Source organism: Myotis myotis, unplaced genomic scaffold (genome assembly GCF_014108235.1).
Source record: "Myotis myotis isolate mMyoMyo1 unplaced genomic scaffold, mMyoMyo1.p scaffold_m19_p_3, whole genome shotgun sequence".
Taxonomy (NCBI): domain Eukaryota; kingdom Metazoa; phylum Chordata; class Mammalia; order Chiroptera; family Vespertilionidae; genus Myotis; species Myotis myotis.
The window spans coordinates 144,308,851-144,321,548 of record NW_023416335.1 but is presented as its reverse complement, the minus strand read 5'-3'; the positions used below and the strand labels follow the sequence as shown (position 1 = coordinate 144,321,548).

Genomic DNA, 12,698 nt, shown 5'->3' with positions numbered 1-12,698 from the left:
ATTTTTTTTTTCAGTGATTTGAAAAGAACACAAACTCCTTTATCTGTAAAATGTGATTGGAAGTAATCTGTTTTAGAACTGAAAAGAGCTTTAGTAACCAGCTGGTGGCCAACACTTCTATTTTATAAATGAGACCACTTGAGACCCAAAGAGGTTAAGTACTTTGTTCAATATCACTCGGTTTGGTCAGTAACAGAGCAGGACTAGCAGCCAACTCCCAGGCTGCTGTGCTCGTCACAGCTCCACAGAATACATATTTATTATTCACAGAATTGATATGAGGATTAGGGACCACATCTGTGAAAAATAGATTTAGCCTTTGGAAAGAAAGATGCTGGGTAGCTTTATAAAAGCTTTATGAAAACTAATCTCATTTTAACCTTTTCTGTATAGTTGTTAGTTTTGTTCAGTTTTATGTTATTTGCCTCTAGCTCCTTTTTGGCCAAGGACTAGATAATATACAATGCTTGATTTAAAAATCAATATTAAGTATCCGGACTGTGTTAGAAATATGAATGACCTCAGCTGGTTTCGAAGCCTGGAGGAGTTGAAGACAGCTTTCCAGAATGGCAATCATTTATGGACATGAAACATTTTCTATTCCTACTTTGCATATTGGGAATAAGGACAGTTAGTTCCAAAGAAAAGAAGGAAGTGTAACATATATTTCTGTTCGGCTCGGTAATGCTTTCCTAGCTGGATGCAATGTGTCTTTAACAAACCATGAATTTTCTCTCCTGCTGAGCCACCATATCCTGCCTACTTTCCGCATAGTCAGAGAACCATTATCCTAATCCGCCGTACCTTCCTATCTCTAGCAAGCACATGTAAGTGATAACTTTGAATACTTATTTTGATGCAAGCTGTATAAATCTTCTCTATGTCTTCTTGTAAAGCGAGGAAATTGTGACTTGCTCAACTTGGTTACTTTAATTGCTTGAGTTTGGTTCATTCAGCCACAGCATGCTTTGATATATGAACAAGAATGCTGTTTAATTTCTGTAGGAAGCGAAGTGATTTGTGTAGATTCATATATGCAGGCAAGATAAAATTTGAGTACCAAAAGGCTAAAGTAACTTTTATATATATTTTTAATTAGGTACGATTATATGCACGACCCGACGCTATCAGAAGAGGATCCGGGGACTATGCTCTCCATATAACAAAGAGATTAATAGAGTTTTATGAAGACTACTTTAAAGTGCCCTACTCCTTGCCCAAACTAGGTAAGAATTGTCTTGGTTATTTTACTGGAAGGGGTCCAAGAAGGTGGAATTTCTTCTTCATGCATTTATTCGAGACATTCAGAAGCACGGAAATTCCAAGGGTTATATATTTTAAAGACGATAAGCATGAAAATAGTTTTTTTCTGAAGAGGTAAAATAAAATTTAGTGTTTCTAGAGGCTTGCCAAACAGTGCTCATAGGAATTAAGAATGGCATTATCTAAGTTTTGGATTCCAGAAGATAGCCCCCCATAGCTACAGTTTGTGTAATACGTCCTGGGAAGGGGTACTTGTCAGCATCTCATTTAATCCGCACAGCTGCTACGTGGGTAGGCTACTGTTACATTTTCCACCAAAGGGAATTGAGACCCAGGAGCCTTCCATTCATTCAGACAGCCAATAAGTAAAGAAGCTGGGATTTCAAGGTAGGTCTTTATGGTTTCCAGACCTATTCAATATTGTCTACTCATTGCTTTGTTTCTTTCCTAATCCCAGATGTCAGATCTCAGTGTATTCGTTGTCCCTTCGGTTATTTTTGTTCAGTCACATTTCAAGTAAGTCCTGGTAAATGGAATAAAATCAAGAGAGAAGGAGAATTTTAATGGTGGAGGTTGTGTTCATGATGAATATGCTTGCATTTCCTTCTTTTACAAAGAGATATGTTGGATAATTTTTTGTTGAATGAATAAATGGATGGATTTTGTTATCCTAATTTAAATGAAGTTGCTGCTTTTTATTTTTTAAGGATTCTCCTACTCTCTGGTATACCAGCTTTTTTTTCTTTCTTTTTTTTAAATCCTCACCTGAGGATATTTTTTCCATTAATTTTCGGACAGAATGGAAGGGAGGAGGTCAGGAGAGAGAGAGAGAGAGAGAGAGAGAGAGAGAGAGAGAGAGAGAGAGAGAGAGAGAGAGAGAAAGAGAGAGAGAGAGAGAGAGAGACATTTATGTGAGAGAGCCTCCCACACGCACCCAGTCCAAGCTGGGGATGGAAACCGCAACCGAGGTACGGTGCCCGTAACCAGGAATTGAACCTGCGAAGCTCTAACCCATTGAGCCAAACCCGTCAGGGCTAAAGTTACTGCTTTTACAGGGGAACGGACTCTGACTTTCCAGGAAATTAGAAAAGGCATGTCACCCATTAGAAATGCTGAAGTTATTTTTTTGTCCTCAGAAAACCTGTTTTGAAAGATTACATCACTATCTTCCTTTATTCCCTCCCCTCTCCCCATCCTTTTTTCCTTCCCCAGAGCATTTTTATCAGCGTCCACATAAAAGTGATTGCTTGTTGGCAAGAATAAAGTACTTATCTGATCAAAAATGTTAGCATTTGAACCACAGGCTCTCCTCTCAGGAGAACTGGGCCTATTTCATTAAAGCACCTGCCTGCTGAGTAGCTTTATTGGTCTTACAATGTGTAGTTCAGAGAGTAGATGGAATAGTTGATATTGGGATCAATGGGTGTGGCATATAATTTTAATAAGTGATGTTTATGAAATTCTGAGGACTTTTTCAAATATATGCTCTTAGAATCCATAATATATAAGTTCAAATGTTTAACAAAATTGTATCTCAAATAGGATCTATGTGGTTTTTTTTTTCTGTCTTCTTTCTTTTCTTCTCTGTATTCACTTCCCTATTGGAATCCATTACACTGAAATCTCCCTGGTAGGCACCCAAGGCAGGGAGAATACCTGACCTCATTTGCATGGGAGGTGACACTGTTCTGTACTCCAAGTGAAACTGACTGGGAACTTCCCAGCTTGACCCTAATGTAAAATTCACAAGTGCTTATGCTGCAAGTTCAGCAAGAGAAATAAAATGCGAATCTTTGTCCCCTTCAGACCAGTAATTAGTGGAGGAATTCAATTTATAACTTCAGGGGGTTCCATGTAGCTGTCAGCTTGCAGCAGGAGGCATCCCCAGTCCTCTATTTCACTCACAAGTGAACCATTCAGGCTTTCATCTGCAGAAAAGAGCTTTGTTCGCTGGTACTCTTACTTGTTAAGCTACCTTCCGGTGTGTACAACAGAATGATTTGACTCACCCCAGCACACTTCTTTTTATGTATCTGGGGGAGTTACTATAGCCTGTGGCACTTCCTAAAATTTCTCCTAAAGTTCTACTTACTTTATGTATCTATAGATATTTAGATCTATATGTTAATGGATTTATAAGTATGCTTTCTAAATACCTCCTCCATAAAAATTCCTAAGCACAGAAGCATTTTGACAAATTCTTACTTTCCACTGTACACGATGAATTATATTTTACATAAGTTCCATGGAAATCAACTCAGTCTTTGTTAATGTAGAGGTATCATAGATATCAACTTCAGAACGAAACCTTCAGAACTAAAATGGTTTCTCTCCCTCCCGCCCTCTATCCCTCCCTATCTTCCTTCCATCTACAGAGAAGCATCAGTCAGACCATCAAACCTCAGAGGGAAGGTAGGGGAGGGTGGGGGTAAGGGGGAGAGATCAACCAAAGGACTTATATGCTAACATATAGGCCTAACCAATGGACACAGACAACAGGGGGGTGAGGGCATGAGTGGGGGGGGGGAATGGGGGTAATGTGAAGATAAGGACACATATGTAATAACTTAATCAATAATAAAAAAAGATTAAGCATCTATTGAGTGCCTCCCACAGGCACTTTTCTATGTGATGGGGATACAGCAGCAAATAAAAAAGACAAAAATCCCTTCCCTCCTGGGGCTTACGTTTTCTTAGGTAGAGGCAGACCCTAAAGCAATCAGTAGCACATAAAGTGTATCAGATGGAGAGAAGTGCCATTAAAAATAAAGCTGGAACAGAGGAGCAGGAAGTGTGTGGAGCAGATTAGATGTGGGAAAAGGGCTGAATCTTTTAAATGGGTATTGGTGGCTTTATTGGGAAGCTGACTCTTGAGCAAAGAACTCAAAGACATGCAGGAGTAACCCAAGTGGGGAAAGTGCCCTGACTTTGAGATGGGAGCTTTGTTGGGGCAACTAAAGAACAGGAAAGAGGCAGGTATGACTAGAGCAGAATGGGTTAAGGAGATAAGGTCAAGGTGAGTAGCAGATCATGGAGAGCCAGCAGACTGTGGTAAAGACTTTGGCTTTTTTCTCCTGGGTGAGATGGAAATCAATTGGTCAGTTATTAGAAGTATTACATAATCTGGTTTCTGTTATAAAAGGGTATTATGTGGGTTAAGTACTAGTATACTGTGGGGCAATGGTGCTCAATCAGGGTGAATTTGTCCCTCAGGTACTTGGCAATATCTGGAGACATTTTTATTTGTCACAACTCAAGGAGGGGTGGTAGAGTGTGTTCTATTGGCATTTAGTGGATAGAGGCCAGGGATACTGCTAAACATCTTACCGTGCACATGACAGCCTCCCATAATAAAAGAGTTGTCTAACTAAAATGTCAATAGTGCTGCAATTGAGAGACTCTGGCATAGGTAGAAAGGTCAGAGGCATAAAAACCAGTTAAGAATATATGGCACAATATGATGGTTGCCTGGTGGACTAGGATGTTAACAGAGAAATGATCTGGATATGTATTGAAAGCACAGACAAAAACTCACTGCTGAACAGGATGTGGGGTATGAGAACAAGACAGGTACCAAGGGCAATTCCAAGGTTTTTGGTCTGAAAATTTGAAGAATCGATTTACATTTTACTGAGACAGGACAATTGTGTAAAGAGACAGTGTTTGAGATTGACATGTCTATTAAGCATGTAGGTGGCACCTTAATGTCTATAAGAAATTCAAGTAGACATTGCATTTATAATTTTGGACTTTGACTTAGAGATCTGGCTAGAGCAGCGGTTCTCAACCTGTGGGTCGCTACCTCTTTGGGGGTCAAACTACCCTTTCACAGGGGTTGCCTAAGACCATCGGAAAACACATATATAATGACATATTGTTTTATGATTAATCACTATGCTTTAATTATGTTCAATTGGTAACAATGAAATTGGGGGTCACCACAACATGAGGAACTGTATTAAAGGGTCGCGGCATTAGGAAGGTTGAGAACCACTGGACTAGAGTAATCCATTTGCCAGCATGTCAGGATGGTTAGGACCACCACAGCTGTGAGATCAGGTAGGAAAGAGAATAGGAGCGAGGAGGGATGGATCCAATGTTTAGTGGTTATAGAGATTAGGAGCCATGAAAGCCTGCTGGTTGACAAGAAGCAACTGAGGTACTAAGAAAATAGCTCTATGTTCCAGGCATCTAATGAATAGAACTTTTCAAAGAGGGCGGATGATAAATTGTGGTAAATCCTGTTAGATGAGGACTGAGAATTGACCATTAATTGGCACTGACAAGAGCAAAGGCCTGATAGGTGTGTTCAAGAGCAAGTGGGGGTGGGACTGGGGTTCCCAGTGGAGAGGGTTCTGGGAATAGGGGGAGAATTGTTTGTGTTCTGCTAGTGCTCACCTCTGGATAAGAGCCGTTTCTGTGAACTAATGGCATCCTTACCTCACAGATCTGTCCCTGTCCCACAGCATGTCAGAGGGAGATGTGGAACTTGCCTTTTTCTTTGATTTTCACTAGAAAACCCAAACCTGAAACAGATAAATAAGAAGGCTCTCCACCGGTTAACCTGAATTTACTGAGAGCTATGTGTGAACGCCAGGGTATTACATTGCAAAAACCAAACAAGAAAGCAACCTTAAAATGTCATATTGGAGCCTCTTTTTCTTAGAATTCCCTTTGCCTTTCTATCATAAACTCTTCAATATCCATTTTCTTCAATCTTCCCAAGTTCTTTTTCATTTCTAATGCTGAATAGTTTAACTTTCGCTGCTGTGGCATCATCTCATGCCAGCTTATCTGTAAGGATTTGAGTTTCCACACCAAGTAGTTTATCAGAATAGTTCTCTATGAGGAATTCTGATGCTCACTATTAGGGCAATACATTTATTCTCTTGTTACACAAGGATATTTCTTTAATGTTTTTAAGCCAAAATATGCAGCCAGTGTACCTGTGGGAGGATGTATTTTTAAATCTCTAACTTAGGGAATTAAGAGTATTTATATGACGTTTCTCTTTCTTGGTGTTAAGTTGTAACGAGAGGTATAAAGTACTTTGGATATAACCCAAGTCTTTCGGTGTAGAATGCGCTCTGTTTTCATGAGAATGCTCTGAGGCCTGGAGGTTTACTTAAAAACAGGTTGTTGCCGAGACCGGTTTGGCTCAGTGGATAGAGCGTCGGCCTGCGGACTGAAAGGTCCCAGGTTCGATTCCGGTCGGGGGCATGTACCTGGGTTGCGGGCACATCCCCTGTGGGGGATGTGCAGGGGGCAGCTGGTCGATGTTTCTCTCTCATCGATGTTTCTGACTCTCTATCTCTCTCCCTTCCTCTCTGTAAAAAATCAATAAAATATATTTTAAAAAACAAAACAAAACAGGTTGTTATATAAAAAATTATCTTTCCTCTCATCCCCCAGCATAATGACCACAATTACCAAAGCAAATGGGCTTGTGTTTACTAAGTGTGGGTCACTCTTGAGGGCTTTGTACATTCGAATCCATTTAATCTTTTTCACTGCCATTGAGGCGGTGCATGTTATTTTCTCATTTTCCAGGTGAGGAAATTTAGGCACAAAGTGACTAAGTATTGTACTCTGCTCCCACAGCAGGAATTCATGGATTTATAATTCAAATTCAGGCTGTCTAGCTCCAACATTTCAGGATTCTACCAAAGCAGATTCCTGAAATTATGCGAATTCAGAGATTAAAATATAGGTCATCTTAATAAACTAAGTAATCTGATTGCTAGAGGTATAATCTAATAGTTATTTTTGTTAATGTCATGTTAATGTTAAAATTAAAACGTGTTCCTGGAAGAGAAGTTGAAAACGTAAAAATAAAATAAAGGAGCATCCATCTTATAACTCATAATTTCATCAGCCAGAAGATATATTTGAGTATCTTAAATGTTTGTTTTTCAATATAGATGTTTTATACGTTAATTAAGTGGCTGCTAAAGTGACAGATTTGTATTGGAATATTTGGTTTACTCTGTTTAGATTTCCATTAATTATGGCAGATAGCCTTCAGTTTCCTTTTGCTGCTACTTTGTAATTTGTAAGTCAATGTTTCTTAAAGGAGTTTGCTTGATTGTTTTTTGGTGGTTTTTTTTTTTTTTTTTGCCTCAGACAGCATGCTTTTATGAAGAATTCAATATCTACCTGGCACAGTGCTGTGATTGTGGAGGGAGCAAAAGTATTTTGTTGCAAGGATTTCTGGCTTCAAGGAGTGTGGTTTTTGTTGAGGAGAGAATACAATATTTATAGGTATGAATGGATTAGAGACTCATGCAATATGGAAGCACCAGCATTTTGTAGGGCAAAAATATACTACCATATTAAGAATGTGGGATCATTGCAGAATGCTGTAGGCATGAAATGCACATAAAAAGAAGCCTTATATTGACTTGAGCCCCCCCCCCCCCCAAAGAAGCAAATTGAATCAGAGGTGGAGAAGAAAGGGGAGAAGTCATTTTGAGAATTGTGTAGTGGGGACAGCTTCTGGACACCTAGGGCTCTATGTATCATGTTGATGGAGCCTATTTACTTTTCTATAATGGAGTAGATGAGTTAAGGAATAAGTTGCCCTATTGAAGTTCATAAATAGGGGAGCTCAGTTTGAATCAATGAGCTTTGTTTAAGTTATTACAGATATACTTTTTTATTGTGATGATGATGATGATGATGACAGTTTGCTATTTGCAGTAGTAGAATTTTTGAGTTTTTCTTTCACAAAATGTTTTTTTATTAAAGACTGACAACCATTTCATTCACTATGGTTATGTTTCTTTTCTCTTTAAGTTGTAGATATATTTTTGTTTTTAATTTAAAATGGTAATTATATGAAACTACTCCCATTTTTAAACATGCATCTCATAATTGAGTTATCACGTGAGACTTTTTAAGTATGACTTTTCTTACCCTGCTTTTGATGAGATAAATATTGAATGTGATATATATGCTTTGTTGATGGTCTCAAATAATAGTGCTGTTTAAAAGCAAATACCTGGAGGCGGTGTATGCTGCAGGTCTACTTCTGCATAATGCCAACTCATCCCCAAGTGCTTCTTTCAACCAGAATGCCTCAAAATATTTGAATGTATACTGGAGCTATTTATTGTATGGCTCCTGGCAGAAACTAGCTTAGGATCTCTCTGTGGGTGAACACTATTACCGCATTTTCAGGGTATCAGATGATGTAGTTCTTTGTCTTCCAGTTTTCCAAGTGTTGTAGAGAAATAAGTTTCTTCAAATGACTATCCTCTCCCCCTGTTTGGAATAAAATAAACATTGTCTCTCCCTATTTTATGAAGGTAATTTATTTCTGAAAAACCTTTCACATGGCGATTTTCTCATAAACCAAAATAGCAGGTATAATTTCTTTCAATTTCTTTCTTATAATTTCTTTTGTAGGTTCCTAACCCCCCACTCTGACAACCATTGGCACTAAAATACCATTAACTCCGATCAAAATGGACACAGTTACTTCAATATTTAATAGTTATTTTAACAAGGCATTTTCCACCTTCATTAATTATTCCATAAAATGTCCATTTAACTCTTTTTATTAAGCTATTTTGCAGCTCTTACATGCTATGCATGTCTAAGACTATACTAACACACAAAACATATCTTATATAATAAAACCCTAATATGCAAATTGAACAGCAGAATGACTGGTCACTATGATGCACACTGACCACCAGGGGGCACATGCTCAACGCAGGAGCTGCCCCCTGGTGGTCAGTGCACTCCCAGAGCCAGGAGCGCTGCTCAGCCAGAAGCCAGGTTCACGGCTGGTGAGCGCAGTGGAGGTGGTGGGGAGCGAGCCTAAACTGGCAGGCAGACATCCCTCAAGGGGTCTCGGGCCTGCAGGCCAGGCTGAGGAACCCCCCACTCCCCCCCAGTGCATGAATGTCATGCACCAGGCCTCTAGTATATTTATAAGGTTCTCAATGTTTAAGATATTTAAATACTAATGCAAAAATGGGATAAACAAAGGATGCTAAAGAAGAAAGAAATCAATGAAAACAATGCATTTTAGTGGGAATGATTCATGAGATGATTCTGCTATATACTTATACACCACAGATACACTTAGTGAAGAATTTAATGCAGCACAAACCAACCATAGAACTGAAGTAACTAATTAATTCAGTAAGCATTTATTGAGCAGTTACTATGTAAAAATGTACTCACAATGATAATAAATGGCTCTTCTGCTAGAAGCTTAAAATCTAGTTGAAGATAAATGTTTTTTGTGTTTTTTTTTTTTTAATTTTGCCAATTCACCAGTATTGTTCCACGTTCAAATTTCTTACAGCTGTCCTCCCTCCTTCTATAGTGTTAAGAATTTCAGACCTTCACAGCATTGGATTTGTCCCTAAATATATTTTCACTAATTCAACCAGTTTTTGTGTGAATGATTGTTTATTCTGAAAGTAAATGCAGTTTTAGAAAGTGCTTAACTTAATCAGGGCATATTTATAAGAGAAGTTTCCAAGTTACTGTTTTATGTATTCCAACAGAGGTTTTGGAATACATTAAGAAATCAGTATTTCCAGAGTTTTCCTACTGTAGTCATTGCATAAGCCTGATGTGACATAACCTGCTTTCTTCCTTATTCCTCTGGATGAAGTGGCATTGCTGCAGCACGAGACACCTTTTTTGTACACCTAATCCCATCTTCTTTCACCTGTCAAAGGATATCACTTCAGCAGTTCTCCCTTTGCTCTCCTGAGTCTTTAATTTTCCCCCTTTATTGGTTCTTCTTCCACAAACATTTAAAATACAGTGCCATTTCTCTCAACGTAAGCACAAACATGCACACTCATTCCAGCTACCGTACCATTTCTCTCCTTCCTTTTACAGCTAAACTGCTGGAAAGTGTTGTCCATCTGCACTGACTCCAGTTTTTCTCTTTTCCTTGTTTGTTAAATGCACTCTACATCAGGTGTTTGCCCCCAACACTCTACTAAAACTGCTCCTGTCAAGTTCAATAATGCCTCCACATTGCTAAATCCAGTGGTCAATTCTTAGTCTTCATCTTGAGCTGTCAGCAGTATCTGACACGGTTGTTCTCTCCAACTCCCTGAAACATATTTTTAGCTTGTCTTTCAGGGCAAGTCATCTTCCTTTTTTATTTTTTTCTCCAATTCACTGGCCATTATTTCCAAGTCTATTCTTCCATTCCTTTCCCATCTCTAGGGGCTTAACACTGGAGTGTCTCAGGACTTGGGTTTTGGACCTCTTCTCTTTGCTACCTTCATGCAGCCTCATGACTTTAAGTGTCATCTGCTGATGCTGGTAATTTCCAAATTTGCATCTCCAGCCTGGTTCACTCTCTTCAACTTCAAATTTCCACACTCTATTACACTTGGATACCTAATGAGTATCTTAAATGAACACATTTGCATTTGAGCTTCAGATCTTTAAGCTGCTCCCTCGATCTTTCTCCAGTCTTCCCCATCTCAGTGTGGTTGAGTTCTGGTGAGAGCTCTCTTCCTGATTGTGGGTGGCCACCTTTTTGCTGTGTTTTCACACAGTACAGAGAGAAAGCAAGCTTTCTGGTATTTCTTCTTATAAGGGTCTCACCTGCATGACCTCATCTAAACTGAATTTTGAACCATCTCATTGGAAGTTAGGGCTTAAACATATGAGTTTGGGGGGCATAGAATTCACTTCATTGCAGGGATGAGATCTGGCCTGACTTACATTTTTAAGGGATCACATTAGCTGCTTCATGTGGAACAGATGTTTGGGGAGAAGGAGGTCAAGGCCAAAGTAGAAAGAAGCTACCGCAATAATCTGAGCAATAATGCTGTCCTGAGCCAGAATGGGAGTGGTGGAGGTGGTGAGAAGTGGGCAGTTTCTGAATATATTTTGGAAGGAGAATAAACAGGGTTTACTACATTACATAGGACTTCAAATGAAGGCTGGATGCCAGTTCCTCTCAGCTATAGTTTAGAAGATTGTGACAAGGTTGAAAATCTATGCACTTTCTTCCCCCTGGCTTACATTCCTGTGTAGCTACAATGAAAGAGAACAATCTTTTAAAGCCTCTTTCTTCCTTTCTTAGTTATTTAAAACTAGAGGCCTAATGCATGAAATTTGTGCAAGAGTAGGCCTTCCTTCCCCCAGCTGCTGGCACCGGCTTCCCTCTGGCCGCTGGTACCTGGGACCTAGGCTTCCCTCACAGAGGGAGGCCCTGCCTACCTGCCGCAGCCCACCAGTTGGTGGCCTGGGCCTCCCTCTGCGGGGCAATCATGGGGTGATGGCCGGGGCTCCCCCACCAATCGCATCGCACCCGCCTTGGCTGGCCTGGCACCAGTGGGTGTCATAGCATGGTCCCAGATGGTCATCTGGATGATCATCTGGATGATCATCCCCTATTCAGTCGTTTGGTCGATTTGCATATTATGCTCTTATTATATAGGATTAACATAGCATGAGAAATAATTTGTATGTTCTAGACAGAGCAGCTATATTTAGAACAAAATAATAGTTGTAATAATCTTTTGGGAGTGAGTTGCTTCCTTTACTGTTCATTGGTCAGTCTGGAGTTAATTATAGACAAATGGCAACCCCAAACCCTCGAGAAAAGCAGGAATAGTTCATTAAAGTCTAGGCTGGGGATTACTGCTGACAGAAGCACTGCCAATCAGGCACTTTTAAAAGAAAGGTGACGATTCCCATAAACTTTAGTGTGAAAATAGCTTATATTGAGATCAGAAGGTTTTTCAAAACAGCTTCATTTCAAGAAACCAAACCTGAAGGGTAGTTATGTAAATTAAGGTTAAACATCTAAAAGTCAATTAAGGCAAAATGCTCTATCAGAGAAATGCAAGGTTTTTCTTTTCTTTGTTCTAGTGTAATTGTGACTGGGTTCTTTATCCAATTCAGAACTTTTCAGATGTCCCCATTGTAAAGCTATGCCGTGATTACTTATTGATTGATTATTATTTCTAAGATTTAGGAACTTTAAGTGGTTAGGGCATGGTCAGGGCATCTGTTTACTTTGGCATTTAAGTCTTTCATCTTATCAGGTAATGAAGGCTAATAAAAATCTGTGCTGTAAACCATGGATTTACTACTTATAATATTGTAGGGTAAGAAGCAGACATGCTATTGTAACCTGAGTGAGGTGTACTTACAAGTAGGTGGTGGGGCCTCAGCAAATCATATAAAATTCAACTGGGATAGATATCGAGAGATTACTTCAAGAAAATAGAACTTTAGATAAAAATTTCTTGCTAACATAAAAATGATATAATTATTTTGAGGATGAATTATTTTTATAAAAGTAGCTATTTTAAAGCTTAAAAAGTATATTATTCACCATGGCATTGGGGGGTCTGGGATTGAGACTCAATCTTTTTGAGAGATTTCAAATGGAAAATGTCACTACTGGCCCATCTTTTAGTTTTAAAATCTTTCAATAC

At 39.1% G+C, this 12,698-nt stretch overlaps 1 protein-coding gene across 1 annotated transcript in view; it reads left to right on the top strand.

Annotated features, from left to right (window-relative positions):
* The window catches only part of TRHDE (thyrotropin releasing hormone degrading enzyme), a 390,978-nt gene that overhangs the window by 112,128 nt on the left and 266,152 nt on the right, over positions 1–12,698 (top strand). Inside the window, exon 3 of the mRNA XM_036300799.1 lies at positions 1,100–1,226. Coding sequence (XP_036156692.1) covers positions 1,100–1,226 — 127 coding nt within the window. The remainder of the gene's footprint in view (positions 1–1,099; positions 1,227–12,698) is intronic.